General features: G+C 42.8%; 1 protein-coding gene across 1 annotated transcript in view; it reads right to left on the bottom strand.

The window, feature by feature from the left end:
• Positions 1 to 26,536, bottom strand: part of LOC145408810 (Fanconi anemia group J protein homolog) — a 459,949-nt gene that overhangs the window by 233,188 nt on the left and 200,225 nt on the right. Inside the window, exon 3 of the mRNA XM_080279456.1 lies at positions 20,118 to 20,168. Coding sequence (XP_080135582.1) covers positions 20,118 to 20,168 — 51 coding nt within the window. The remainder of the gene's footprint in view (positions 1 to 20,117; positions 20,169 to 26,536) is intronic.

Genomic DNA, 26,536 nt, shown 5'->3' with positions numbered 1-26,536 from the left:
GCTTATGCCTCTACACCACCTCCCTCCCCTCACATACTTTAATACCACTTCCATCTCTGATACACATTCCCGCTAAGAACACCACCACCACTACTACTGTACATCTTTAGTATATATATTTCCATCAACATCTTTCCATTTCCGTTTTTTCCTTCATCATCATCATCATCCAAACCCCAATTATCACTTTCTTCTCCTGTACTTTTCTCCGTAAACCTTTTTGTATTTCATTTTTTTAAATTTTTTCCTCTTCCTATGACCATTTTTTTTTTCCCAGCTAAGGGAGAAATTTAAAGTCTTGTTCTTTTTATGACTTACTGCCAGACGATTTTACTCAGCGTTTTCCCCGATACTGCAGTGATTAAAAACAGGGCAATATCTAACCCCTCCACTCCCGTCAAAATAGTCTCTCCTAAGCTGAATACAATCGTCTGGTAGCAGCATGGACAAGAGACGTCATCGTGGCGAAAAGGTTTATCTTTTCACTCGTCACATCTTCGTAATTATTATCATTTTTCTGTCATCTTTCCTAAATTTACCCCTTCATCACCTCCTTCACTCTCTTCTGGATATCTTTCTCATGATTTTATTTAGCTGAGCGAGACTAGGGCCCGTATACTCATACATTAAGGAGGCTCCCTAACACCTCTTCTTTAGCGATTCATTCTTAGACAAGGCTGGTTAATATTCTACTGTACACCGTGCATGTAACTGAGGTGATATTAAAATTATTTAAAGAACATAAAAGAGGACAGCAAGGTGTAGGCTACTAAGCAAAATAAATCGCTCAGGAAGAGGTGTTAGGGACCTTCAGTAACAGAAAAGAATACGTATTAACCCTCTCATGGTCGGGGGAATTCTAGTGTTCTACCGCACATAACACCAGACGATTATATTCAGCTGAGTCGCAGGTGCATGAGTACTAATATATTTCCACGTCTTTTTTTCTTCTTCCTTCATTCAACTATATTCTCCAATCCAACTGTCTATTTTATTTCCTCAGTTTGCTCACATTTATTTCTTATGTTTTTCTTACTTACATTTATCAACATATTTCTTCCTACCCCCATTATTTTATTCTCCATTTAGTCTTTTTTCCATCCTCCATTTTCGTTCCTTATCGTATCCGTAATGTCCTATCGTTATTCTAATTTCATCTTTTCCCTCGTTTCTTTCCCTACTTCCCCTTCCTCTGTGCCATCAATTTCCCCAATCTTTCTCAGTTTGCTTCTTCACTTCATCTTTCACATCTTTTGCTTATTTCCCACTTCGTCATCTTTTCCATTCATTTTTCCAGTCTTCCCTCTCCATTTTTGTTCATCACACCTCAAATTATCACCCTTATCATCTTTCCCCTCTCATTAGTATCCTCCTCTCTTTTTCCCTGTACTTGTCTCGCTCGTATAAATCTTCTCATTTCCTTTTCACAGTCTTCGCCTCTATTTTTCATCTCCCTATCTTTCATCATTCTATCATCTTTTCCCCTCTCTCTCCCGTTTTCTCATCCCCTTTCTTTTTCCCTCTACTTGTCTTATAATCCTTCTCATCTCTTACCTCTCCCAGTTTTCCCCTTTATTTTTCCTCTCCATATCTTTCGTCATTCTATCATCTCTTCCTCTCTCTCCAGTTCCCTCACCCTTTTTCTTTTCCCCTCTGTTTGTCTTATAATCTTTTTCTCCTCCTTTTCCCTGTTTTCCCCTCTGTTTTTTTCCTTCTCTCTAGCTTTGATCAATCTATCATCTTTTTTCACCTCCCCAGTTTCCTCAGCCTCTTTCTTAACCCTTTACGTACGATAATGCCTGTTTTGGCTTTCACTCTTGCCACTATGACTCTATCAAGCTCGGTTGAAAATCTTCCGTAGCGTTGTTAGAAAGTTAAGATTCCCTTTCATTCGTTGACGTTTTACTGTATTCTTGCCACCATCAGACGGTCTTTCAATTTAGGACATTTCTTTATTACTGGGAGGAAGGGTAAACCTAATGCCGCCTGTTCCAAAACTGTTACTCAACCCACAGTACATAAAATCGTCTACTGGTATCAAAATTCAACCGGAAAATATCGTACAGTAACAGAATCAAGGGATCTAAAAACATTAAAATAGATCTAAAAATAATAAAATAGAGTTTAAAAATAATAAAACAATCTCTTCTGTGTTCTTAGCTCCCTTAATCCTATCCTAATTTAAATCGGCTGGCGGAGGGAAGAATTAAACGATTAGGATGTTTGTCTTTGCGGGAGGTCAACTGAGCACTACTGGACCTGGAAGGGTTAAAAACAGTCTCGATCTTCACTTACAGAGCTCAATAATAATAATAATAATAATAATAATATCTAATCGACTGGTGACTGTGATTAAAATAAGGAAGGCGTCGCTGTAGTTAAGGGGGTACAAGTTATGGTTTTGAGAGAGAGAGAGAGAGAGAGAGAGAGAGAGAGAGAGAGAGCACTGGGAAAATGTGACAGTGAAAACAGAGCGAGTCACAGAAGGCGAGGTCTTGCTAAGCTTGAAGTAATGAGAGGTTTTGTGAGAAAGTGAGCGAGTGAGTGAAAATCCGACAATCAGTGAGAAAGCCAGTGGGTGAGATAGAGAAAGCAGTCACAGAAGGCAAAATGATGAGAGAGAGAGAGAGAGAGAGAGAGAGAGAGAGAGAGAGAGAGAGAGAGAGAGAGAGAGAGAGAGAGACAAGTGTGTGTGTGTGTGTGTGTGTGTGTGTGTGTGTGTGTGTGTGTGTGTGTGTGTGTGAGAGAGAGAGAGAGAGAGAGAGAGAGAGAGAGAGAGAGAGAGAGAGGTATCTATGAGGGTGGACTGTTTTATCACTTCGTTACGGCCCCCAGTGAGCATCCTAGCCCCAGCTGAGCCTCTATTAGAACAACAGTCAGTCCTACACCGCTATATCTCTCATTACTTCAAGATTACCAGGCTCTCTCTCTCTCTCTCCCTCTCTCACACACACACACAATTTTATTCTCTCTCTCTCTCTCTCTCTCTCTCTCTCTCACACACACACACACACACACACACACACACACACACACACAGAGTTTTATTCTTTCTGGTTTAAGTATATATTCGCCATTTCAACTCTCTCTCTCTTACATTTTACACCTCGTCCTGTGTAAAAGGAAACGTAGTGTTGTTTTGGTCCCTTTCTGCTCGTTTTTGGTTGTGCTCTGCTGTCTGGCCTTCAAGCGGGTCTTTTTAGCTGATTCACAAAACACAGCAGTCCCAAAGATATTCAAAAGCTATCATCGCATGACAAATTTTGGTCTGTATGAGTGTGCTCTGGTCTGAAATGGTCTGTATGGGTGTGCTCTGGTCGGAAATGGTCTGTGTATATCTGTCCTGGTGTGCTCTAATTGGGAGTAGGTGGGGCGCATGGTGTGAAGTTATTTAGCCTGATATTCTGGTCTGCTGGTGGACTGAGGGTGGGAGGCGAGTGTATCCTTATGGGCTTAGGTGGTTTCCTAGCCCATCCTACTAACCAGTTTCTTGACAATACTACTCACTCTCACCTAACCTACTCAGAAAGCCATCATCATTATCATCATCATCACCATTAGCATCATCATCACGTTATCGCAATTAACCCTTTCAAGGCTGGAACAACACCAGTACTCAATTCCAGCTAACACCAGACGATTTTATTCAGCTCAGTGAGTCATAGGAGCCTGCGAGCTCAAAATCACCACCAACTCTCTCATGGTCAACACAACTCTACGGTAGTATTTTATTCAAGCCAATTAACTTATTCAGGTGAGAATGAGTTAAAGAAACCTGAATGCAAATATGGTGGTCAATGATCTTATTTTTCTGCTGGTATTCCTAACCATTTATTGCGAGTACGCAGCACCATTCTAACGACACACTCACTCTTTTTCATAAGCAAAGTAATACAGGTGTTCTCCAGTACTCTCAGTCTTTCCATACTTAACTGGTTAATTTTGTAATCGCCTCCTTCAGTCTGTCTTTCCCATCGCCTGTGACCTGCAGTCTTCTAAACCCAATGTGTCCTGGCATCTAGAAATATGATATCTTGATTTTGTTTTGCTGTTTTCTTCACCTTTCTTTACAACGACCAAATTTTGCACGTCCTCCGCTTTCTTTTTTTTTTTTCATGTTTGCTGGGAAAATAAAACCACTATCACTATCCTTCTCCTCCTCATTATCATCATCATCTCACCCACACCCACAGAGTGAAGAGGGGAGAGAGAAGATGTGAGGGGGAGAAGGTATGGGGAGGCTCAGGTGGGTGTGACAAATGGATGACCCCCCCATCCCCTCCCCCACCCCCATGACTTCTCGTGGGATGAGGGACGAAGGATGAAGGGGAAATGAGGGAGAGGGGTGAGGGAAGAAGGGAGACGGATGAGGGGAGAGAGGTGGAGGTGAGGGGTGTGGGTCTGGCTTGGAGGGGCTTAACCATTATTTACCTGCGAGAGCCACACTAATGACGCCACTCACCCACAGGTAATTGGTTCTCAGGTGTGGACGCCGCTGGGGAGGGGAGGGGAGGGGAGGGGAAGGAGAGGGGAGGGGAGGGGTGGGGAGGGGAAGGAGAGGGGAGGGGAGGGGAGGGGAAGGGAAGGAAAGGAGGAGGAGAGAGAAGGAGAAGGGAGGGATGCGGGATTAATATGTCCAGGGAGGAAGGGAACTGGGGAGTAAGAGAGCGAGGGGAGGCAGAACTGAGAAAGGGATTAGTGGAAAGTGAGCGAGGGGTGAGGGGGAAGAAGGAAAGGGAAGGGAGGTGGGGTTGAGATGTGGGGGGATTATCCTAGTGGAATGTGGGAAGGGCGGATGAGGGGAGATGAGACTGAAATATGATGCAATGAGTGGGAAGTGGGGAGACGGGACTGAAATGTGGGGAGGAGGAATGAGGGGAGATGAGACTGAAATATGAAGCAATGATGAGATGAAGGGAGGATGGAAGAAGAGAGATGGGACTCAGAAGGAATGATGGGAAGGATGGTGGGATTGACAAATGACAGGGGGATGTGCGGTGGGGAAGAAGGGGATAGAGGAGGTGAGATGTGACTGGATGGGGGAAACGAAAAGGATGGGGGGAGGGAGAAAGTAGCATGAAGGCGAGAGAGGAAAGGAAGGCCCGAGACTGAGAAGGGAAGGGATGGGAAACGTGAAAATGTAGAATAATGCAGTAAGAATGTTGGATGTGAGAAATCGGGGCTGTCATGCGATAAATAAATAAAATAAATAACAGTAATAATAGTAATAATAATGATGACGACAAAAAAACAATAATAATAAAAGTAACAATGATTAATTAATAAAAATACAGGTTTAAGAGACTTCGATACCTGTCCCTTCCACACATTTAAGTCCAATGCGCCGGTCATTTCGAGACGCATTGACACACTGCGTTAAGACTGCTGGAGGCCATTAGTATCAAGAAATACAGCCAGGAGAAATAAGGTCCACAGGTCACCAATCGCATACATAAAAGACGGAGTACTGGTTCTAGAATGAGAGAGAGAGAGAGAGAGAGAGAGAGGGTGGGGGGTCTGTTTAGCACACCTTGCCTCTGAGAAGCTGTGTTTGCAAGAGAAGTAAAATGATCTTCCCACGACATAACAAGAAAACGGACAACCAAGGATACTGTTGACGAAAGACTGTGATGCGTTCCTGAAGTTAAGGGGGATAGTTATGTGTGTGTACCAAGCTCAGAGGATAAAGGGGGAATTATAATGCTCTAGACATGGTGAACGTATCCCCTTCAATACAAAAATTCTCCCATAAGACAAACAAAAGATAAAAAAGTAAAAGAAAAATCGGAGATGGAAAAATATACGTAAAATGTACCACCGTATTGAATGGGTTATAAGAGGATTGTTTCTAACCCTTTCACTACGACATGTTTCCCCCTTATGCTGAACAAAATCACGTGGGGAAGCATGGATCTAATTACAATGATGGGGTTTAATGGAGACTGCTTTTATCCCCTCCTCTACACAATGATCTCCCCTTAGATGCATAAAATCGTTAGGCAGTTGCAAGAAAATATAAAATGCGGCATCGATCTGAATGGGCTTAATGAAGACTATTAACCCCTTCACTACAAGACGCCTCCCCTAAAAGTGAAGGAATATAAGGTAAAGGGACGTCATTAGATTGAAGGGATAAAATAATGGGTGATTATGGGCACTTGGATGTAAGAAGAAAAGTGGTGAGATGGTGAGGGATGATGTGGATGATACTGCGACGTGGAATGGTGTGGAATGGATGTGGAATGGTGTGGAATGGATGTGGAATGGTGTGGGATGGATGTGGAATGGTGTGGGATGGATGTGGAATGGTGTGGGATGGATGTGGAATTGTGCGGGACAGATGTGGAATGGTGCGGGACAGATGTGGAATGGTGTGGGATGCATGTGGGGGTGTGGCTGGTTATGAAATGTGGGGAATGGGATTATGGTGTGTGTGTGTGTGTGTGTGTGTGTGTGTGTAATAATCGATCACATGACAGGAGGCTTCATGACGGATTAGGGGAGCCAGAGAGGAAGAAGGGGGAAGGGGAGAGGTGGGCCGGGGGAGGGGGGGGAGGGAACAGAAAGGGAAAGTGATGGGAAAGGAAAGTGATGGGGAGGGAAGAGGTGGAGGGAGGAAGAGTAGGGGAGGGTAGCGTGGGAAGGGGAAAGGGCGAAGAAGGGAAAGGAGAGAGGGTGAAGGAAAGAAGTTGCAAAGGGGGGAAAGGTGTGGGGGAAAGCGCGAGGGGGTGGAGGAAAAATGACCAGGGGAGGGAGTTGGCAGGGAGGAGGGGGGAGATGGGTGGGGAACGAAATATAAAAGATCTGAAAATTGACGAGAGGGGAGAGTCAAAAATATGGCGGGTTGCAGGGCCGTGGAAAAAAAAAATCAATAAATCAAAACCCTCTAATTCAAAATCCCAGCAAAAATAATAGACGTAATTACTATGTTCATTTAATCCTTCACTACGAGGCCTATAATAAGCTTCACTTAATAATCAGGTGGTTGCAAGATTACAACAACTCGTACTTAAGGGACTAAATACAATGTAACAAAGTAATAAACAATAGATAAAGAGATAGATAGACAGACAGATAGATAGACTGATAGACATACAGAAGGACATAAAATCTGTATTGGTTAAAATGGAACTGGTCTTAGGAATCAGACGGTAGTGGTATCTCTCTCTCTCTCTCTCTCAAAACACACGCTCTGACAGGTGTCCATTTTTGGGGGGTGGGGGGAACGCAGCTGTTAGGAACGATCACAGCCGTCAGCCAGTCAGTCACGGTGTCGATGGGGAGGGGAGGGGAGGTGGGAGAAGGGGAGTGGGGAGAGAGGGGGGGGGAAGGTGGAGATGAGGATGTACCTTATGTTTTATTCGGGGTAACACAAGACGATTTTACTCAACTGAGGAAAGAGTCCGGTGGAAGGAGGGTGTGTGTGTCTAGAGGAGATATGAAAGGCTTGGATTACCGTCACCCCTTCAATCCATCTTTTTTTATGTATATTTTTGGTACCTGCTACCAGACGATTTATTCATTACAGGGACCAGACGATTTATTCAGTACAGGGACCAAACGATTCAGCACGAGGACCAGACGATTTATTCATTACAGGGTCCAGACGATTTGTTCACAACACGGACCAATGATTTATACACTACAGGGACGAGACGATTTATTCAGCACAGGGACCAGACGGTTTTTTCAGTACAGGGACCAGACGATTTTTCAGTGCTGGGACCAGACGGTTTCTCCAGTACATGGACCAGACAATTTATTCAATACAGGGACCAGACGATTTCTTCTATTCAGAACAGGGGTAACTTTTCCAATGGAGGGGTTGCATAATATACCTGGTACTGTATGTATAGACTTCATTAACCCATTCAGTGCCAGACATTGGTAGGATACTGAATAAAATCGTCTGCAGATAACTCAAACATTGTAAGGAAAAAAAAAGCGGTTTGAAGAGGTTAACTGCCATACTGAATTAGTCTGGATTCCTTTGTACTCTCTATCTCTTTCATGGCAGCGTAACAAAGGTCATTGTAGCCGAAAAATAATGTCATCATCATCATCATCATCACCCGAACCTCCTTTCCCACCCAAGGGCAGGGTGAGGAGTAGCAATGTCCAGACAGCCCAAATTTGCCCAATCCAATGGGCCATGCTTCCATTCACTCATTATTCAAGCCCCCGGAATCCTGGCTCTATCGGATACGCCAAAAACATTCACCACGTTCTGTAGCTTCACATAGACGTATCCGATTGAGTCACTGTAATAAAACAAAACACTACGGCAAATATCTGCATCCATATGCATAAAGAATTAAAGCACAATAAAACATAAAACTCTTTTTAAAAACCTGACCCTTGTCTTGGTAAAGAAACGATTACAAAAGAAAGAAAAAGAAAAAGAAAGAAAGAAAGAAAAAAAAAAAGCATGGTCATTCAAAGTAGTCGATGAAATGCCGTAGGTTTTAAATGCCGACTGAAAATGGCTGTGTTCAACCCTTAGACTTTTACTTACGGTTGATAAAAGGGACCAGAACTAGAGGGCGGCTATAGAAATTTTAGCCATTCCACTACGGTAACATAATTATTACTTCATTCTTCCTGTCTCCTGACGATTTTATGTAATTCTGGGAGGACATCAATAAGGAGGAGAGTTATGAAAACTAAATCTAGCCCTTCAAGTTCGAAAAATTTTGACGCTTAATACAGTTGTCCCGGGATAACATGAATGAAATAAAAAGTACATGCTCGGGCTGAAAGTTCTCTTCAATAGGATGATGTCTTATTTTTTGTTTACTTTGGAAAATATGATTAATTTAGCTTTATGATAGCTTCAGGATCAGTGGCAATGACTTCTGTTGTCACGCAGCCTCAATCCTTTCAGGGTAATCAATCAATCAATCAATTTAATCAATCAGGAGTAGTAACACACCTGCCCCTGCTATGGACGTCCTTGGGTACTGAAATCTGACTTACACTAATGATTTTATTCAGATGAGAAAAATACTACAGGCCAAAAGCTTACAACAATCTCCAATAACCCTGCGCTACAAATCCCCATTTTAATACTCGATTCTTGCTGGTACCTGACGAATTTAACGTAGAACTGACCCCTAGTAATCAAGAGGCTGATGACTGCTTTATTTACCTATGTCCACTTGGAAAAATCGCCCTAAAGCTGGAATTACATCGTCTGGTGGAAACAATAACAGGTAACCCAGGAAAGTTATTAATAAAGATGATACAGACTATTTTATTGGCTATTGTTATTATTTTCTTACTCTTGCTACCCTCCAGATGAGAGAAATGCTAGCAGTCGAAATGTTACTGAAGTACATATTAAAACTCTCAGGCTCCTATGACTAAAAAAGAAAAAAAAGAAAAAAAAAATCGTCTAGCGTTACCTGGAGTAAAACACGAGTTGTCCCGACCAAGAGAGGGTTAACTACTACTTTTCCTATGACTATTTTTTTCTGTTTTTAATTTTATTCCCGATACATCCAAACGAGAACCATTAGCAGTTAAAGGGTTAATGAAGAGGCCATTATGCACATTTTGTTATGCTAAGCCAATACTCTGGTCTATATACCCTATTTGCTCGTCTCAACATTAACCCTCTATCAAACACAAACATGGGGCCAAAAACAAACACTAGCACTCTCAAACGTAGACCTTCTCTGGGATGCATACACAATAAACACACACAGACACACAAGCAAACGCATATTCAATATGGGGATCTTGTACCATAGACCACATTTACATACGCGCGCACAAACACAGAAGAATGGCACATACGTACTTTAGGGATGGGATCCTGTAATGAAAATCACACACACACACACACACACACACACACACAAGCACTCCAGCCGTCCCTCCACCTCCCCACAAAATTTGGGATGAGTGTGTTTACACGACTGTGTACACAAAAACTCCCATACAGGCCAAGCATACACACTACCCAGCAACACACACACACACACACACACACACACACACACACACAGTAATATGCATGTACATCATAACTGCACAACCATATCTGTTTAAACATGTTAAACAAAATGCACAACCACAATAGGATCGTCATCATCATCATCATCATATATCACCACCAAGACTATTATCAGTATTATTATCCCCACCATCAATACCATCACAACCACCACCAAAACCTCCATCACCACCATTCTTATCCCTCCACCACCACAATCACCACCACCACCACCACAACCAGTACAGTCTTCATCACTGTCATTCCCCATCATCATCATCATCACTAGTACCGTCATTATCATCCCTTCCACCACTGAATCAATCATAATATCCCCACCGGCTCCACCACTATCATTATTGCAAACAACAATATCATTACCCCCATCATCATCACCACCATTTCCATCATCATCATCACCATCAGTCCCAACTAACTCTATCACTATCATTATTCCCATCACCACCACTACTAACCACCACCACCCCAGCCTCCCACGCTGTCGATGTGGGTGAGACAGCGAGTAGAATCCATAGAACAGAAAAGAAGAGGCTAATAAAAGGATCTATTACTCCAAAAGCCTGCCAAATGGACCACACCCCAATCCACTTCACAATATCACCCTGACGAAAATATAGGGCGGGGAAAAAAAAAAATCACTCCACATTTCGACCCTTCAAAATTTAAACACACACACACACACACACACACACACACACACACACACACACACACACTAGATACTGAGGGAGGAGGTATCCAACACTCGCTTCCCCCTCCTTCTTTCCCTCCTTACCTCATTTTACCTCCCTGTCTCTATATACCCACTAGCCTTCAGAGAAGAGGAGGAAGTACGGAATACTCTTACCCTCGCCCAATCTTTCCCTCTCCCAACACTGCTCCAGCTTCCCCTACCCCCTCCATGCCCTGCTTTGGTATCCTTGGCTTTGACTCAGAACAGTTATATTGGTTGTAACATCCTATAACAAACATTCCAGGAAAGACCTAAAGGTATGTTACCCTTTGCTTCCCTCTGCACTCCTCTGTACCCCCTCCCCCATCCCCCCTCTCTTACAGCAACAAATTTGTTTTTTCCGAGGCTGTCAGTTCTAGGGTACGAAATACTTAAGGCAACTATTCTCTGATTCAAAGACAGGGAGGAGTAGAAGGGTTCAAACACTAAGGACTGCTTGCATTCTCCTGCCTCCCTCGCCCCCCATTCCTCCAGAGTTCCTTCTTTCCTTCTCCAATCTCTCTATTTCTACCAGATATAAAAGAGGTAGCACAGCTCGTTTTTCCTCCCCGTCTATCCATTCTTTCCTCCTCCTTCAGCCTATGGAAGCAGACGAGGTGGTTTTGAACACTCTGGGCGGCTCGCTTTTCCCCCGGTCTGTCTCTCCCTCCCTCCATTCCTCCCGCTTTTCCTCAGTGTCTCCCTCTGCCTGGAGTGGACCGGGGGGCGGGGCTATGGGAAAGATCCTCACAATGGGCCTCATCCCCGTTGACTAAGGAGGCTCCCTAGCATCCTAAATCATTTAACCTATTCTTTTCTTAAATACATCTTTGAAGCTCCCTATATCTTCATTGCTATACATGTCCCGTTGCGTAACGAACATATAAGGGGATATAAACGTGCCATAATGGAATTACACGGATTGGATACGGTGCCAACGAGCCTCCTAAGCCAACGGACCAATGAGAGAGGGGGAGGAGCCAAGCGACCAGGGGGCCCCGTACCGAGCGTATTTTTCACCTGGTTTGTTTACATCCCCGCGCTCTGCTCAAAATGGTTGTTACCCCTGCATTCCTTTCCTAACGCCTCTAACTCAATCGCACTGAACCATCCCTCTGCCTTGGTCGGGTCGTTAGTAAGCGTGAAAATGCTAATGAGGTGGTCAGGGGTAATACTAAACACATGGACAGTCGAAGGGGACTGGACGAACGTTTTGGCATCTGGAATTTTACAGGGCAAATCGGCATCTCTCTTCTACTCCCTGACTCCCTTCTCTCTCTCTCTCAACGGGGATACTTTTGTAACGATATCCAGTTAACCAAATATTATATCCTTATCATAAACATCTCCCTCATTACTTAACATCTCCCATGAGTCTCTCTCTCTCTCTCTTTCTCTCTCTCTCTCTCTCTCTCTCTCTCTCTCTCTCAGCTAGCAATTTTCCGCCCTGTCTATTGGAAGTGCAGCCCAAAATGGTGATAGCTCAACCTCAGTCGACGACCCGGGTTTGAAAAAATCGTTCGTCAAGTTGTGTCAGAAAGTACACGCCCGGACGATTTTCCAGTATTCTAAAGTACACACCTAGGCGATTTTCCAATATTTTAAATTTCTTACTGACGATTTTATATTTATCTAAAGTACACTCTGACGATTTTCTATTATAGTGCAACCCCAAAATTTTCCTATATTCTAAAGCAAACATCCAGACGATTTTGTTATTCCAAAGTACACCCAGATGTTTATCTATTGTGAATATCAGAGTATACACAGACACTTTTTTATATTCAAAACTACATCCAGACGATTTGTAATGTTCCAAACAACACATTAGATTTTTAAAACACCTCAGACGATTTTCTACTACTCTAAAGAACTCGGTTTTTATGTGCACATCGACTATTTTTTATATTTTAAATAATCTCCAAGACGTTTTTTCAACACCATGTACTCAGCAACACACGATTAATTTCTGATGCTGTGTACTGTAATTTCATCTGTTGTTAGGGACCCAGACGATTTTATTGCACTAAAAAATCGTAATATTACAATGTACACAACCCAGAAGTTTTGTAATCCTACTTTCCCCCTCTCTGGTGGCATCCCTAATATCACACAACTGGACGATTTTATAAGTATACAGTCGGAAGGGTTTCAGGCTGAAATAAATATCCGGAAGCTTTAATGTTAAGCTTTTATGTTAACCATGGTATAAATAAACATCAGGACGATTTTCTTCGGCTAGAGATACACATGGATGATTTTATGCAAATATCCACAATGACTATTTCCCTAAGTTCAATATAAACCCGGACGATTTCTGAAGTTAAAAATAAACACCAGGAAGATTTTTAATACACACCACATCGATTTCCTTACCAAAAAAATATACAACAGGACGATTTTTATGTACCAACATTGGGATGATTTTCTAATACTAACTTCTCCTTGCTATCTGATATGTGTCAAAGGCAAACATTGTCCAAAAAAAAAAAAAAAAAAAAAAAAAAAAAAAAAGGTCTTGGGTCTGAAGGGGTTAAGACCAGAGAATGAGAAAGATTTTTTTTTTTTTTTTTATAACCACGAGGTCGATTTTCAAACATCATTTTCCCCTCACATTTGTTACGTCTCAAAGGCAAACCATCAGAAAACGGCCAAAAAATAAAATAAAAATGAGGTCCTGAGGCTGAAGGGGTTACGGCCTGAGATTGGGAGAGAAAGGAAGGCGCTCTCTAAGCATTTCCTAATATTTGACTTTTGCCTCGGCTCCTGGTACGTGTTCCATTCACCATTACTCAGAAAATGTTAGGGATGCAGAAATCACTATTATACATTTTCTTTTGATTAGCTTTCCTTTTGACATTAAGTACATTCTGCTGTTTACCCAATCATCCTCATCATCAATGCCATCGTCACCATCCTCATCATCACTGCTATCATCACCATCCTCATCATTATTCCTATCATCACCATCCTCATCATCACTGCTATCATTGCCATCCTCATCATTACTATCATCACCCCTATCACCACCATCATCAGCCTATCATAAATGGGTCGGCAGAATCCAAATACATTAACTTTTTACATTACCATCATCATCCCAACTCCTATTATGTAGCTGGCGGGATTCACAAACCTCCATCTTTATCATCATCATCGTTATCACCATTATCATCTTATCCCGTGGTAGTTTCCTAAGGCTATCTGTAACTCCTCCAGTTCGAAAAATCCAACGCAGAATAAAACCGTCTATAAGCAGCCAGAATAAAAATACCTTACCAAAGTGAAGGATTTTACAACTTTACTACGAGGAAGACTATTCTAATATATACTGTAGTCTTGCTAACTACATGCAATTTTATTCATCTCTGGGGAAGCATATAGTACTACATGGGTCAGACTTCCAATAAATTCCTCCACCTGAACTAAACAAAGTCGTCTGGTGGCAGATATATATTAATGAAAATAAACCGACTAGTAGTGGCAAGAATATACAAGAAACTATCTGGTCAGCCTAGGGGTTAACACGAGTCTCATTATTATTACCGAAAAGTTTTGATATTACGCAACGCCTTGACTAAGAGATGTTTTCCATTTTATACAGGTTTTGAAACACTCTTCGATCTCTAGGGCTGCTCTTGCTCGTCTCAAGGGATTATATTTAGCTAAGGGGAAACTTTTCGAAATCCAGGGCTTACATGCTACCTTCTGCAATCCCCCCCAGTATTTGTGATCTTTCCTAGGTTGTATAAAATCGTCTGCAGGCATCTACAATATTTTTCATTTGTTTTTCCTTCCTCTGATCTGTTATAAAAATTGTCTGACGGCAACTAGAACATCCACAAGTTATACAAACTCATCTGGAGACAGCTAGAGTATTCGCAGGATGCATAAAACCGTCTGCAGGCATCTACAATATCCCTAACTTGCATAAAATCGTCTGGAGGCAGCTAGAATATTACCTAGTATAAAATTTTATGGCAGCATCTAGAATATTCCTAAGTCATTTAAAATCGTCTAGAGGCAATCAGAATACTTAAAAATCGTCTGGAGGCACCTAGAATAAACAAAACCCGTCCTCTGGTTAGGAGGGTTGACCTCTATTACCAGACGTCTCCCCAGATGTAAATCGTCTGTAGGTAGCAAGAATAAAGCATGTCCTTGGCCTGAAGTGGTTAACATTTTCCACCCCGTTTCTAAAAAAAAGAAAAAAAAAAAAAAACAAGAAAAGAAAAAAGGGAGTAACGGAAAAAGCAGCACTGAACACTTTATATTCATGTTGCAGAAAGAGGCGGAATTTTCATTGTGGGAAAAAAAAAAAAAAAAAAAAAAAAAAAAAAAAAGCGAGGGATAAATGATGCCGAAAGTTTAAGGTAATCTGGCAATTATGTGGATTAGGGGATAGGGGGGAGAGAAGAGATTAATGGAAGGATGGCAGGGATTAATGGAAGGATGGGGAGGGATTAATGGAAGGATGGAGAGGGATTAATGGACGGATGGGGAGGGATTAATGAAAGGATGGGAAGGGATTGATGGAAGGATGGAAGGGATTAATGGAAGGAGGGGAGGGTTTAATGGAAGGATGGGGTGGGATTAATGGAAGGATGGGGAGGGATTAATGGAAGGATGGGGAGGGATTAATGGAAGGATGGGGAAGGATTAATGGAAGGATGGGAGGGATTAATGGAAGGATGGGGAAGGATTACTGAAGGATGGGAAGGATTAACTGAAGCATGGAGAAGGATTAACGGAAGGATAGCGAGGGATTAATGGAGGAATGATGGGGAGGGATAAATGGAAAGAGGATTTGGAGGGACGAGGAATAAAATAGGAATTGAAGGAAGGGGCGTGGATGAAGATAATGGAGAAAGAGAAGATGTGGGGCTAGGATGATGCATGGATAGTGGGTGAGGGGTAGGATGGTGAGTAAGGAGGGGCGGAGGATGGAAATGGATGGTTTATGAGGATGGAATGTGGTGAGGGAAGGAGGCATGGAGGGTCGATGAGGGGAAAGGACAGGAAGGGAGGTGGATGATGATGATGGATGAAGTGGTGGATGAGGGATGTACGTAAAAGATATCGTGTGTGTGTGTGTGTGTGTGTGTGTGTGTGTGTGTGAGAGAGAGAGAGACTGGAGGCAGGGTTGCCAAGTCGCACCCTGCTCTGCCCGCGGAAACCCAACTGAAAACCAGCCCAAAAGTAGCCCAACACCAATAATTATTTTAAAAATCCTCTATTTATGCGAAATTAGTGTTTTATATTAATAATTCATATATAGGTCCCTATTAATGCCTGAAATGATCACTTGATTCACTTAAACCTTCCCTATTTCCCATAAAAACACTATTGCCCATAAAACAACAATGATTCTGTTGAAATATACTTATCATTACACTAGGTAATACAACATGCAAGTGAAGGTATTTTCTCTCCCTCTGAGTCAACTTTCCATCACACTTATATTATTCAAAAATCTATATGATCATCATCACTGTGTTTCGTTGTTGTGTACGTCATATGTGAAATTTGCTAACATAATTTTGTTTGTGAAATCATTACAACAGATTTTATGTCCGCATATTGCTCTAACATGAAGAGTGTTTTCAACTGTTTCATGTTGCTGTCTGTTTCTTCATTTACTTTTCACTAAATTATACTGAGAGAAAATCCTCTCTACTGCAGCAGTGCTTGCTGGCAACGATAATTGGGATAAAACAAAACTCTCTCCTGAGTCTCCGCACTGGCTGCATCCACTGGTCCCTGTGGGAGTACTAGGGGGTCTCTCTCCGCCATATGTTTAAACTCTCTCTCTCTCTCTCAGTATATTGTCGTGATGTGGTTTAACTCCATACTAGCCCAAACAACCGCGACAGTTTTCAAACCAGCCCAAAAAACCGCAACCCGCGACCGGTAAAATCTGCCCGCGGAAGAGCTTCAAAACGAGCCCAATTTGGCGGGAAAACCGCGACCTTGGCAACCCTGACTGGAGGAGAGGCGAGGGAAATGAGTGGCGGGTTTTAAATGGAGGAGGAGGAGGAACAAGTGGAAAATGGACGAAAGGTAAGGGGAGAAGGACAAGGAAAAAAAAAAAAAAAAAGGATGAGGAAGGGAGAAAACGACGGATGAGGAGGAAGGGAGAAGAGAAAATATTATAGATGTGCTGGAAGGGAGAATATTAGGGGGATGGAGGAAGGGAGAATAGGTGAGGAGGAGGAACTTAAACAGAGATGTGGAAAGAAAAGGAGGAAGAGAAATAAACAAGAGAACTGAAGAAGACAGAAGAAACGAAAATAAGGGGAAAAAAGAAGGGAAAGACGAAAAAGGAGAAACAGAAGTAGAAGGATAAAAATAAGGGAAAGGGAAGGGAAGAGAGGAATGGAATGGGAAGCGTCTAGAGGCTTCCGGTACCAACGTGATATATAAGATTCCAGTACCTGACTGATATATATAAATTCCAGTACTCCAGTGATATATAAATTCTACATCTACCCTTTTCAGTTCCAGTACGCTCTTCCAAGCAAAATATTACAGTATTCATGCAGCCAGAATTTCAATACACATCACAGTATCAAAAAATTAATATAAATTCCCCTAAAAATTATTATAACTTCAATACAATGGCCCTTTCAGCATCTTCACCTTAAATATAAATTCTTTTACAGCACTTCCATAACAAATTCTCAAACACTGCCAACTTTAAACTAATCTTCTACCAACTTTAACATCAATGCCCTAATAATATTTCTAACTAATATAATGAGTTACAGCATACCAATCTTTAACAAATTCGCTCATGTAAATTTCTTCACAGCATTTCCAATCAAATAGCTACATTTTAATACAAATTCGAGTTATGTATTTCCCTACAGCATTTCCAGCTTTAATACAAATGTCATTATATAAATTCCCTTACAGCATTGGCAACATTTATACAGCTATTCAATGACCCACAAACAATAACACAATGACCAGAGCGCTATTAACACCAATAATTAACCCGGGTAATGAATGTTGGCACTGATTTGATGCGTGTGTGTGTGTGTGTGTGTGTGTGTGTGTGAGAGAGAGAGAGAGAGAGAGAGAGAGAGAGAGAGAGAGAATGACCTGTATTTTGTAATGTAAACACACACACACACACACACACACACACACACACACACACACACACACACACACACATTTAAATAACCGCATAAGCATGAATACTCACACACAGCTCAAATGCACAGGTTCACAAACATTACAAAAACGCACATAACTACGCACACACAGAAAATACACATGCACACACATACATGCACAATGAGCACGACCACGGACAAAAACAATGACAAACACAAACCCAAAAACAAACCCACACAAATATAAAAAAAACAGAGCGAGCTAGAAAGTGAAAGGAAGGGACGAAGTGACGGGGAAGGGAAGGATGGTGGGGAGGAGGCGAGGATGGTGGGGAGGAGGCGAGAGATGAGGGGTAGGAAAGGGAGGGGTGACGGCAGAGAGGGGGCGAGGACGAACAGTAAAGGTGAAGTGTGAGGGGTGAAGCGTAGGAAGGGAGGGGTATTGAGAGGAAAAGTAGGGGAAGGGGAGAGAAGATGTGGAGAGAAGATAGGAAGGGGGAGATGGAGGAAAAGATGAGGAATTAGGGATGAGAAAGAGGGACTGTGGGAGGAAAAGGGCAGAAAGAATAGGGGGAAGAAAAAAATATATATTGCTACCTATCTCAAGACTTTTTGTACTTTTCTAGCTGGACATGTTGTAATCGCTCCAGGTGAAGTCGGCAGCAAAAGGTGAGAAGGATATACCAAACAGCTAAGAAAATGTCATGGGAATTTAATTTAAAAAGTAATGAATGGAAATATATTCTACATCATCTTTACCCGTAAGGGAGGGAGGGAGAGGGGAAAGACGAGAAAGAAGAGGAGAAAATGGAAGGGAGAGGAGAGGAAGAGACACGAGAGAAAAGGAATGAGGAGTGAGGAAGGGGAGATGAGAGGGTGAGGAGTGAGGAAGGGAGGACAGGAGAGGGTGAGGGGTGTGCTGAGGATGGATGAAAAAGGTGATGGGAGGGAGGGTGAGGGGTAGGTAGGGAATATGGGAGGGGTGGTAGGGATGGGGATAAGAGGGGAGAGGGGGTGGGGAGGGAGGGGATGAGCCAGCCTCCAGCCCACCAATTATCATATTACCTGCCTGACTGAACACACGCCGTCACACTCACTATCGCACTCACTCACACGCACGCATTATCACTCGCTCACACAGGCTACTCATTCACTCACTCAAACGCAGGGTCTCCTACTGATGCACACAACGCACTTTCACTTACACTTACAATGAAGCACTTTTACGCATGCACGCGCACGCAAACACGCACTTTCATCCTCATTCACGCACTTCCACACATGCACTTTAGCACACATTTTTCACTCTCAATGTCACTCTCTTACAGTTATACATACTCTCATACTCCAGTCACCATTCTCCCAAACACTAACTCTCAGATTCACTCATACTAACAAATGCACGCACTCACACTACCACCCTGTCTCCCAAGATTTCCGTACATAAGTTATCGCACTCTCAATCGTGTGTGTGTGTGTGTGTGTGTGTGTGTGTGAATACTGCCGCCGGGCAAAGCAAAAGACCTATGCAAGTGATGAAACGTGGCTATAATCATCCGCAGATTTCTGTGTGTGTGTGTGTGTGTGTGTGTGTGTGTGTGTGTGTGTGTGTGTGTGTGTGTGCCAAGTAGAAAACTGACGGATATAAAGTGTGAAGCAGCGCCGTACAATATCAGACGAACTTCCACCCCAGACTGCACAATAAATTCACAAATTAATCTTCAGTAAAAACAAGCAAAATAAGGGGGTATTTCTATTACTCGTGCTATCAGATTAATTGTCACCTTAAGAAAGACCTCTATTAGGAAAAGGTTTAATGAACACTACATCTAAAACCCTCCTGCATGAAGACTCCCTGAAACTGAATAAAAATCATTTTGAGACAGGTGGAAAGAATACAACCAATGCGCCATCGTAGTGAAGGGGTTATAAGAGCCCAAGGTCCTTCAAGATGCTCCCAGTCACGGCTCAGTATTCAAGTCGGGGTTATAGGTACAGTTGGCCACACACACACCTGGTACAGTGTATATATGTAAGTGGAAGTCTTGCTACACTTTCTGACGTTCATGCATAACAGTTACTTGGTCAATTCAACTAATATTATCTCCGTTCATTTATGTCAGTGCCACCGACAAACATGTGATTCTGTCAAGGCGGTCAGGTGTACCAAATGCTACACCCTACTGTACACCGATTGCGTCCCAGGTTCATATGGTGCCAACTGTACATCTGGCCAGGAATAAATAAACAGACTGTATGTACTCACCCGGGTCCGTGATGCCTTGGCTAAGCAGGTCGTTATAGCGCTCTGCATTTTCTGGAAATAAATAAAAATGTAAATAATTACAAAAGTAAACAAATACAGCACTTGTACTGATAAAACAAATACGTACCGTATATTACTAAAAAAAAACATGGATTTTGATTTTTCATTAAGACGGTAAAATGGGTCATCAGGGTAGTTCTATTACTCCTTTGCTTGGTGTTAAATTTTACAGCCAAAATTTCATATATAATAATTACTTGTTTTCATAAAATAAAATAAGCTTTTTAGCACTGGGTGTGAAATGTATTATCTTTAACGAAATCCTATTTCCACTATCATAAAGAATAAGAAGGGTCCAAAACGAGGAAAACATAAACCAGACACAGGGAGGTTTATCATCAGTTTCCTGAAAAAAAAAAAAAATGACAACTCATGTCATTCAAATGATCGGCTCCAACCTACAACTTAAACCATAAATAAAGCAAATAAACAGAACAGTAATTTATGTGAGAAGTGCGTGACAGATAGGTAATAGCTGTTAAATAATTAGAAGTGCCACATTTCTCCTTTTTATATAATGTGACTGAAGAGTTTAATCAACCGAAGTCTTTACATTTAATCTCTGCTGATAGAAATACGTGAATTCAGTTTAAAAATATATAGTAACTCGGAATCGACATAAAAGTATTACCGAAAACCGATGAGAATTATAGGACACAACATAATCAGATATGAGGGTCGTTTAGAACAAGGCACTATTCAAGAGACCATTAATCCCTTCAGTGCTAGGATGATGATTTTCTTTATGTCACCAGACGATTTCACTCAGCTAAGGAGACACTAAAACACAATAATCACACACACGCGCACACACACACACACACACACACACACACACACACACACACACACACACACACACACACACACACACAGTTTATTTAAATGTCGCTCGGCAGTGGAGGACCAAAAGGGATGAAGAGGATGGGAAGGGGGTGAGGGGAGGGGAAAGTGATATGATGGGAGTGAGGAAAGGGGAGGGTGAGGGGATGGATGTTTGTAAGGGGGGGAGGGGAAGTAATATTATGGGAGTGAGGAAAGGCGGCAAGGTGGGAGATGACGAAACTGAGAGGGAGAGAGGTGGGAAAAGGAATTAAAAAAAAAAAGATGAGGAAGAAGATACATGGAGAGAGGGAGGGAGTAGAAGATGGTGAGTTAAAGCGTGGATGTAAAAAAAAAAAGTAAAATGGAGGGAGATACGCAAGAACGGGGAAGTAGCGGTGATAAAGGTGGGAAAGGAAAAAAAGGGGAGGGGGGAGGGGAAGTGTGGAAAGGGGAAGGAAGGGGAAAGGGTGAGAAAAAGCTTTAAATATGCGACTTATAAAAAAAAAAAGGGAGATAAGGGTTATAGAATGGAAGTGACGGAGCAAGATGATATGCCTGTGTGTGTGTGTGTGTGTGTGTGTGTGTGTGTGTGTGTGTGTGTGTGTGTGTGTGTTTTATGGAGCCACAAACATCCAAACACACAGGCAAACACGGCCAAGCATCTCAGGTAGCAAACAAACACAAGGCCACACACTCCTTCAAGATTTCATGGAGGAGGTAAATGAGCAGGAGGGGGGGATGGGGGAGGGGGTGTAGATCAACCCATTAAAAGGCTATCTATATTTAAGTTGTGTGTGTGTGTGTGTGTGTGTGTGTGTGTGTGTGTGTGTGTGTGAGAGAGAGAGAGAGAGAGAGAGAGAGAGAGAGAGAGAGAGAGAGAAAACAGTACCTGAGATGGGGTAAAGGTGTACTTAACAATATCCTCCGGTGACATAAAGGTTAAATAATTAAAAAAAAAAGGTTAATTGCAAAGAAGGGCTAACTAAAGACTGATTGTAGATCCTTCAATAAGGGTCCTTTCTAACCTAAACAGCAGTCTGACGATCACACACACACACACACACACACACACACACACACACACACACAGAGGCGGGGAAGAAAAACAAAGATTGGGGTCATTGTATTATCGTGGTTTAAGGAAATAATCTCAGCCCCACCATAACGAAAAGGTCCTTGCTAAGTTAAATAATTTCGTCTGGTCGTTCCAAGGACATAAAAGGCGTCATTGTACTGAAAGAAAATTGTTTACTCTTGTTTACTCCTTCACTATACGGCGTCCTTCCACAGCTGAATAATATAGCTAGTTTGCAGCAAGAATATAACGTTTACTGAGAGGGATATTGGCTGCTTCTAACTCATTTTCTTCTCTTCACTACGAGAAGGTGGGCATGGAGGGGCAGCAAGAGAAATGAGCGGGGCAGGTAGAAAGGTGGGGCACGGAGAAAGGAGGGGGAGGGAGAAAAGGAGAACTAGAAGAATGGAAGCTGGAAGGAAAGTGGGTAAGAACTGAGGGAAGAGAGCAGGGGTGGGCAAACGGAGAGGAGAAGAGAAAAAAACGACGGAGAGAAAAGCATGATGATACGAGAAGGAGAGCGAGCAAAAAGAGAAAGATAGAACGAGAAAGGGATGTTAGAACGAGAAAGAGAGGACAGAAAGAGAAAGAGGGGACAGAAAGAGAAAGAGGGGACAGAAAGAGAAAGAGGGGACAGAAAGAGAAAGAGGGGACAGAAAGAGAGGGAGTGAGCTAGAAGTGAAAGAAAGGACAGAACGAGGAAGGGAAAGCATAAGAAAGAGTAAAAGAGAAAAAAGGATATCGGCAGGAAAGACAGCAAAGGAAGAGGAGAAGGGTGAGGATGGTGAAAAGAGTGAAGGGGAGGGAAGAAGAGAAAAGAATGGGCGGATTAGGATGAAAGACGGCGGAAGAGAGTAAAGATGGTGAGATGGGAGAAATAAGAAAAAGATAGCATGGAGAAGAGAGAAGAGAGTAGAGGAGGACTGGAGGGGGAGGGAGGATGAGGCGTGGGGGACACAAACGGGGGGATAGAGGAAAAACGGTGAGATGAGCAAGAAGGAGAGGTATTCAGGGGAAGAGGAAAGGAAGTAGGGGGATGAAGGGACAGACAGAAATGAAAATGAGAAAAGAGGTAAGTGCGTGAGATGTGAAAGATGGAGAGATAAAGGGAAAAGATAAGGAGGGAGTAAGAAGAGAGAAAGAGTGTAGGGGGAGAAGTAGAGAGAGAAAAGAGTGATGAGGAGGATGGGCAGAGTTAGGAGGTGGATGGGGAGAGAGTGAGGAGGGAGATAGGGAGGCGGAAGAGGGTGAAGGGGGAGGGGGAACTGGGGGTAATGGAAGATGCATGCCGTGTGTGTATAATGCACTTAGGAGTCGGGGATGCTTCAGTCCAGAGAAGGGAGGGAGAGGGAAGTGGAAGGGGAGGGGGAAGACAGGAGAAAAGATAGAGGGAGAGAAGATTGGAGAAAGGATAGAGGGAGAGAAATGGTAAAAGGAAGGAAGAGGATAGTGTGACAGAAAGAAAATGCAGATTTGTGGACTGTGACGATGAATGGGATTGAGATGGAAGAAAAGCAGGGGAGGGAAAGGAATGGGAGCGGGAAAGAAAATACGAGAGAGAGAGAGGGGGGGGGTAAAAGGAGGACAGGAGGGGAAACAGGAAAGGGAGAGATGAAACAAGGGAGGTAGGGAGGAAGAGTGAGAGAGAGAGATTGATTGGGAGAGGGAATCATAAAGGGAAAGAAAAGGAAAGCAAGATGGGAAGAGCGAAGGAATGAATGGTGATGGAGTGGGAGAAGAAAGAAGGGGAGTGGGAGGCAGAGGAAAAAAGGGAGAAAAGGATGGACACTAAAAACGGGAGAGGGAGAATGTAGAAATAGGAGAGAAGTATAACAGTAACGACGTACGTGTGAGAGAGTGGAAGGGAGGAAGGTAAAAATGGTTAAGGGGATGGAATGAGAGTGGATAAAAGTCTAGATGTACGTATCATTGTGTGTGTGTGTGTGTGTGTGTGTGTGTGTGTGTGTGTGTGTGTGTGTGTGTGTGTGTGTGTGTATGTGTGTGTGTGTGTAAGGCAGGGTGAAAGAGGGAAGGCTGGGAGTAGAGAAGGGTGGTAAGGAGGAAAGGCAGAGGAAACAGTGAGGGGGCAGAAGTGAGGGCAGGGCGTTGGAAAAGAAGGGTGAGAGGCGGGGAGCTGAAAGAGTAGAATGAGGCTGAAGCAGGGAAGAGGAGAAGGGTGAGGTAAATGGACAGAACAGAAACAAAGGGGTTTGAGAAAAAGTGTGAGGCAGAGGGAGGGAAGAGGGAAAGGATGAGGCTGAGGGAGGGAAGAGGAGAAGGATGAGACTGAGGGAGGGAAGAAGAGGGGGGAAGGGTGTGGAATGGAAGGTGACAGACGAAAAGATGAAACAGAGGGAAGTGTTTGGAGGAGGCGATGGAAAAGAGGAATAGAGGTGAGATGGGCAGAAGCAAGGGGAGGGGGAGATAGTTCGAGGAAAAGGTGGACTTAGGCCTAGATAATTCGGCTGGGATTGAAAAGCACAAGAGAGAAAGAAGAGACGAGTTCATTACGACTGGAAGGAATGTAAATGACTGATGATGTACTCTAAGTAAGAAGTATTTAGGCAATCTGGGTACTGCAAACACCGTACCAGACAAGTACTTACGGAGACTTTAGTATTTACAAATCTGGGTACACTGACGTCCCTCCCTTTTCATTCTTCCTATCTCTAGACGATTTTAGTTAGCTGAAGTTTACCGAAGGGGATTTAATGCAGTCCTCATTAACTCCATCAACATTGGTGGACTCATCAGCAGCTGAATAAAATCTTGTGGTACCAGCAAAAATGACAAAATAAGTAAATAAAATGTTCTGAGAGTAAATAGGTTAAATAGCAAGACGATTTCGATAGTGCCAACAGCGTACCGGCAAGTATTAACTCCCTTGACGTATCTGCCTTGTATTTTTGCTTTGTCAGGACGATATGATACAGCCTGGGAGAGGGATTTAAAGGTGGAGAGGACAGACATAAACTTTGTTAATCCCTTCACTAGTGCAGCTATATACTATCACTGAATAAAATCGTCAGTGCTGTAAAATATAAAAGGCGTCACCAAAGAGCAGTGCCTAACAACAAATTTACCACTTATGCACTTCAGTACTACCACTCTTTTTGCTTTGTTTCTAGTCCCGTTACACGATATTATTCAGGACTGCAGAACCACCAGCTGTGAAATGTGTTAAAAACAATCTCTATTAACTTTTTCACTACAAAGAGGACTCTGCTGATTATAACCATACTCGTACTGTGACGGCAAGAATTATGTATCAAGATGTCACTGTCGTAAAATAATTAAGTAATAAAAGTACTGCTTGCATTGTTAAGTGTTACAGGCATTTAAGCAGGTAAAATAATGCAAGCTTTAAAAATAAGGGAAGGGCTGTATAAAATTTACACAATCGAATCAATATACATACAAATATCTATATATCTATATCTATCTATCTATCTATCTATAGACAGATAGATAGATATAGATAGATAGATAGATAGACACAGATAGATACTGATGTAGGTCTTGACAGACAGAAAATACACAATAAAAAGGTAGATATAGATAAATAGACATACAGATATACAGGTATACAGAGCAAATTTCTGTGTAAACAACGATAGAAATGCACGCAATGCACATACGAAAATTACAAATATCATGTATCCAGGTGGCGAATGTACTTCTGACATGAAATAACAGTAGTAATTTTTGACCGTCTGCATCCCTGAAAATTCCTTCCCTCTCTCCACCACTCTACTCGCCCTCCTACCCCCTCCCCCCTTATTTTCGTTCCAACCTCCACCCATGCTTACTTCTTCTCTCCTTCCCTCCATGCTTTACTCCATCCCTCCAGCGCATCCCCACATCTTCCTACACCCTTTTCATACCTCCTATCCTACCAACTCCCCTCTTTCATTCCCTCCCTCTCCCTCCTATTTTCCTTCCAAGCCTACACCCCCTTACGCTCTCTCCCTCTCTCAGTCTTCCTCCCAGCTTTCCTCCATCTCTCCAAGCACCCCCTACCCCCTCTCCGACCATGTGAAAGCCAAACAAAACATTAACAACAACAAGCTTCCCTCCCCCCACCAACAGGAAAAAAGAAAAACAGAAAAAATCGGGAAAAACTCAAGCCCCCCTTTCCCCAACCCCTTAACCCCCTCGCGCACTCCAAACTCCTTGTGTAAATCCACTCGCCAGGCAACAGTTACTCGGGCAAATTTTACTTTCCCTTGTGTGAGAAACTAATTGCTACTCAAAAATGCCACCTACCAACACAGCCCCTGCACTGCGAGAGGCCGGCTTACTTCCCCAGACGAGTAAGATGGCCTGGTGGTAGCGAGGATGAAGAAAATGAGAGAGAGAGAGAGAGAGAGAGAGAGAGAGAGAGAGAGAGAGAGAGAGAGAGACCTATCAACACAGCTTCTTCATTGCCATGGCCGCTTATTGAGATGAACTAAACCCG

This window comes from Coenobita brevimanus, chromosome 78 (assembly GCF_032717465.1).
Source record: "Coenobita brevimanus isolate Jiangsu-jjx chromosome 78, ASM3271746v2, whole genome shotgun sequence".
Classification (NCBI taxonomy): Eukaryota; Metazoa; Arthropoda; class Malacostraca; order Decapoda; family Coenobitidae; genus Coenobita; species Coenobita brevimanus.
Note: the sequence above shows the minus strand (reverse complement) of the source record. Positions and strands in the feature narration are given on the sequence as shown.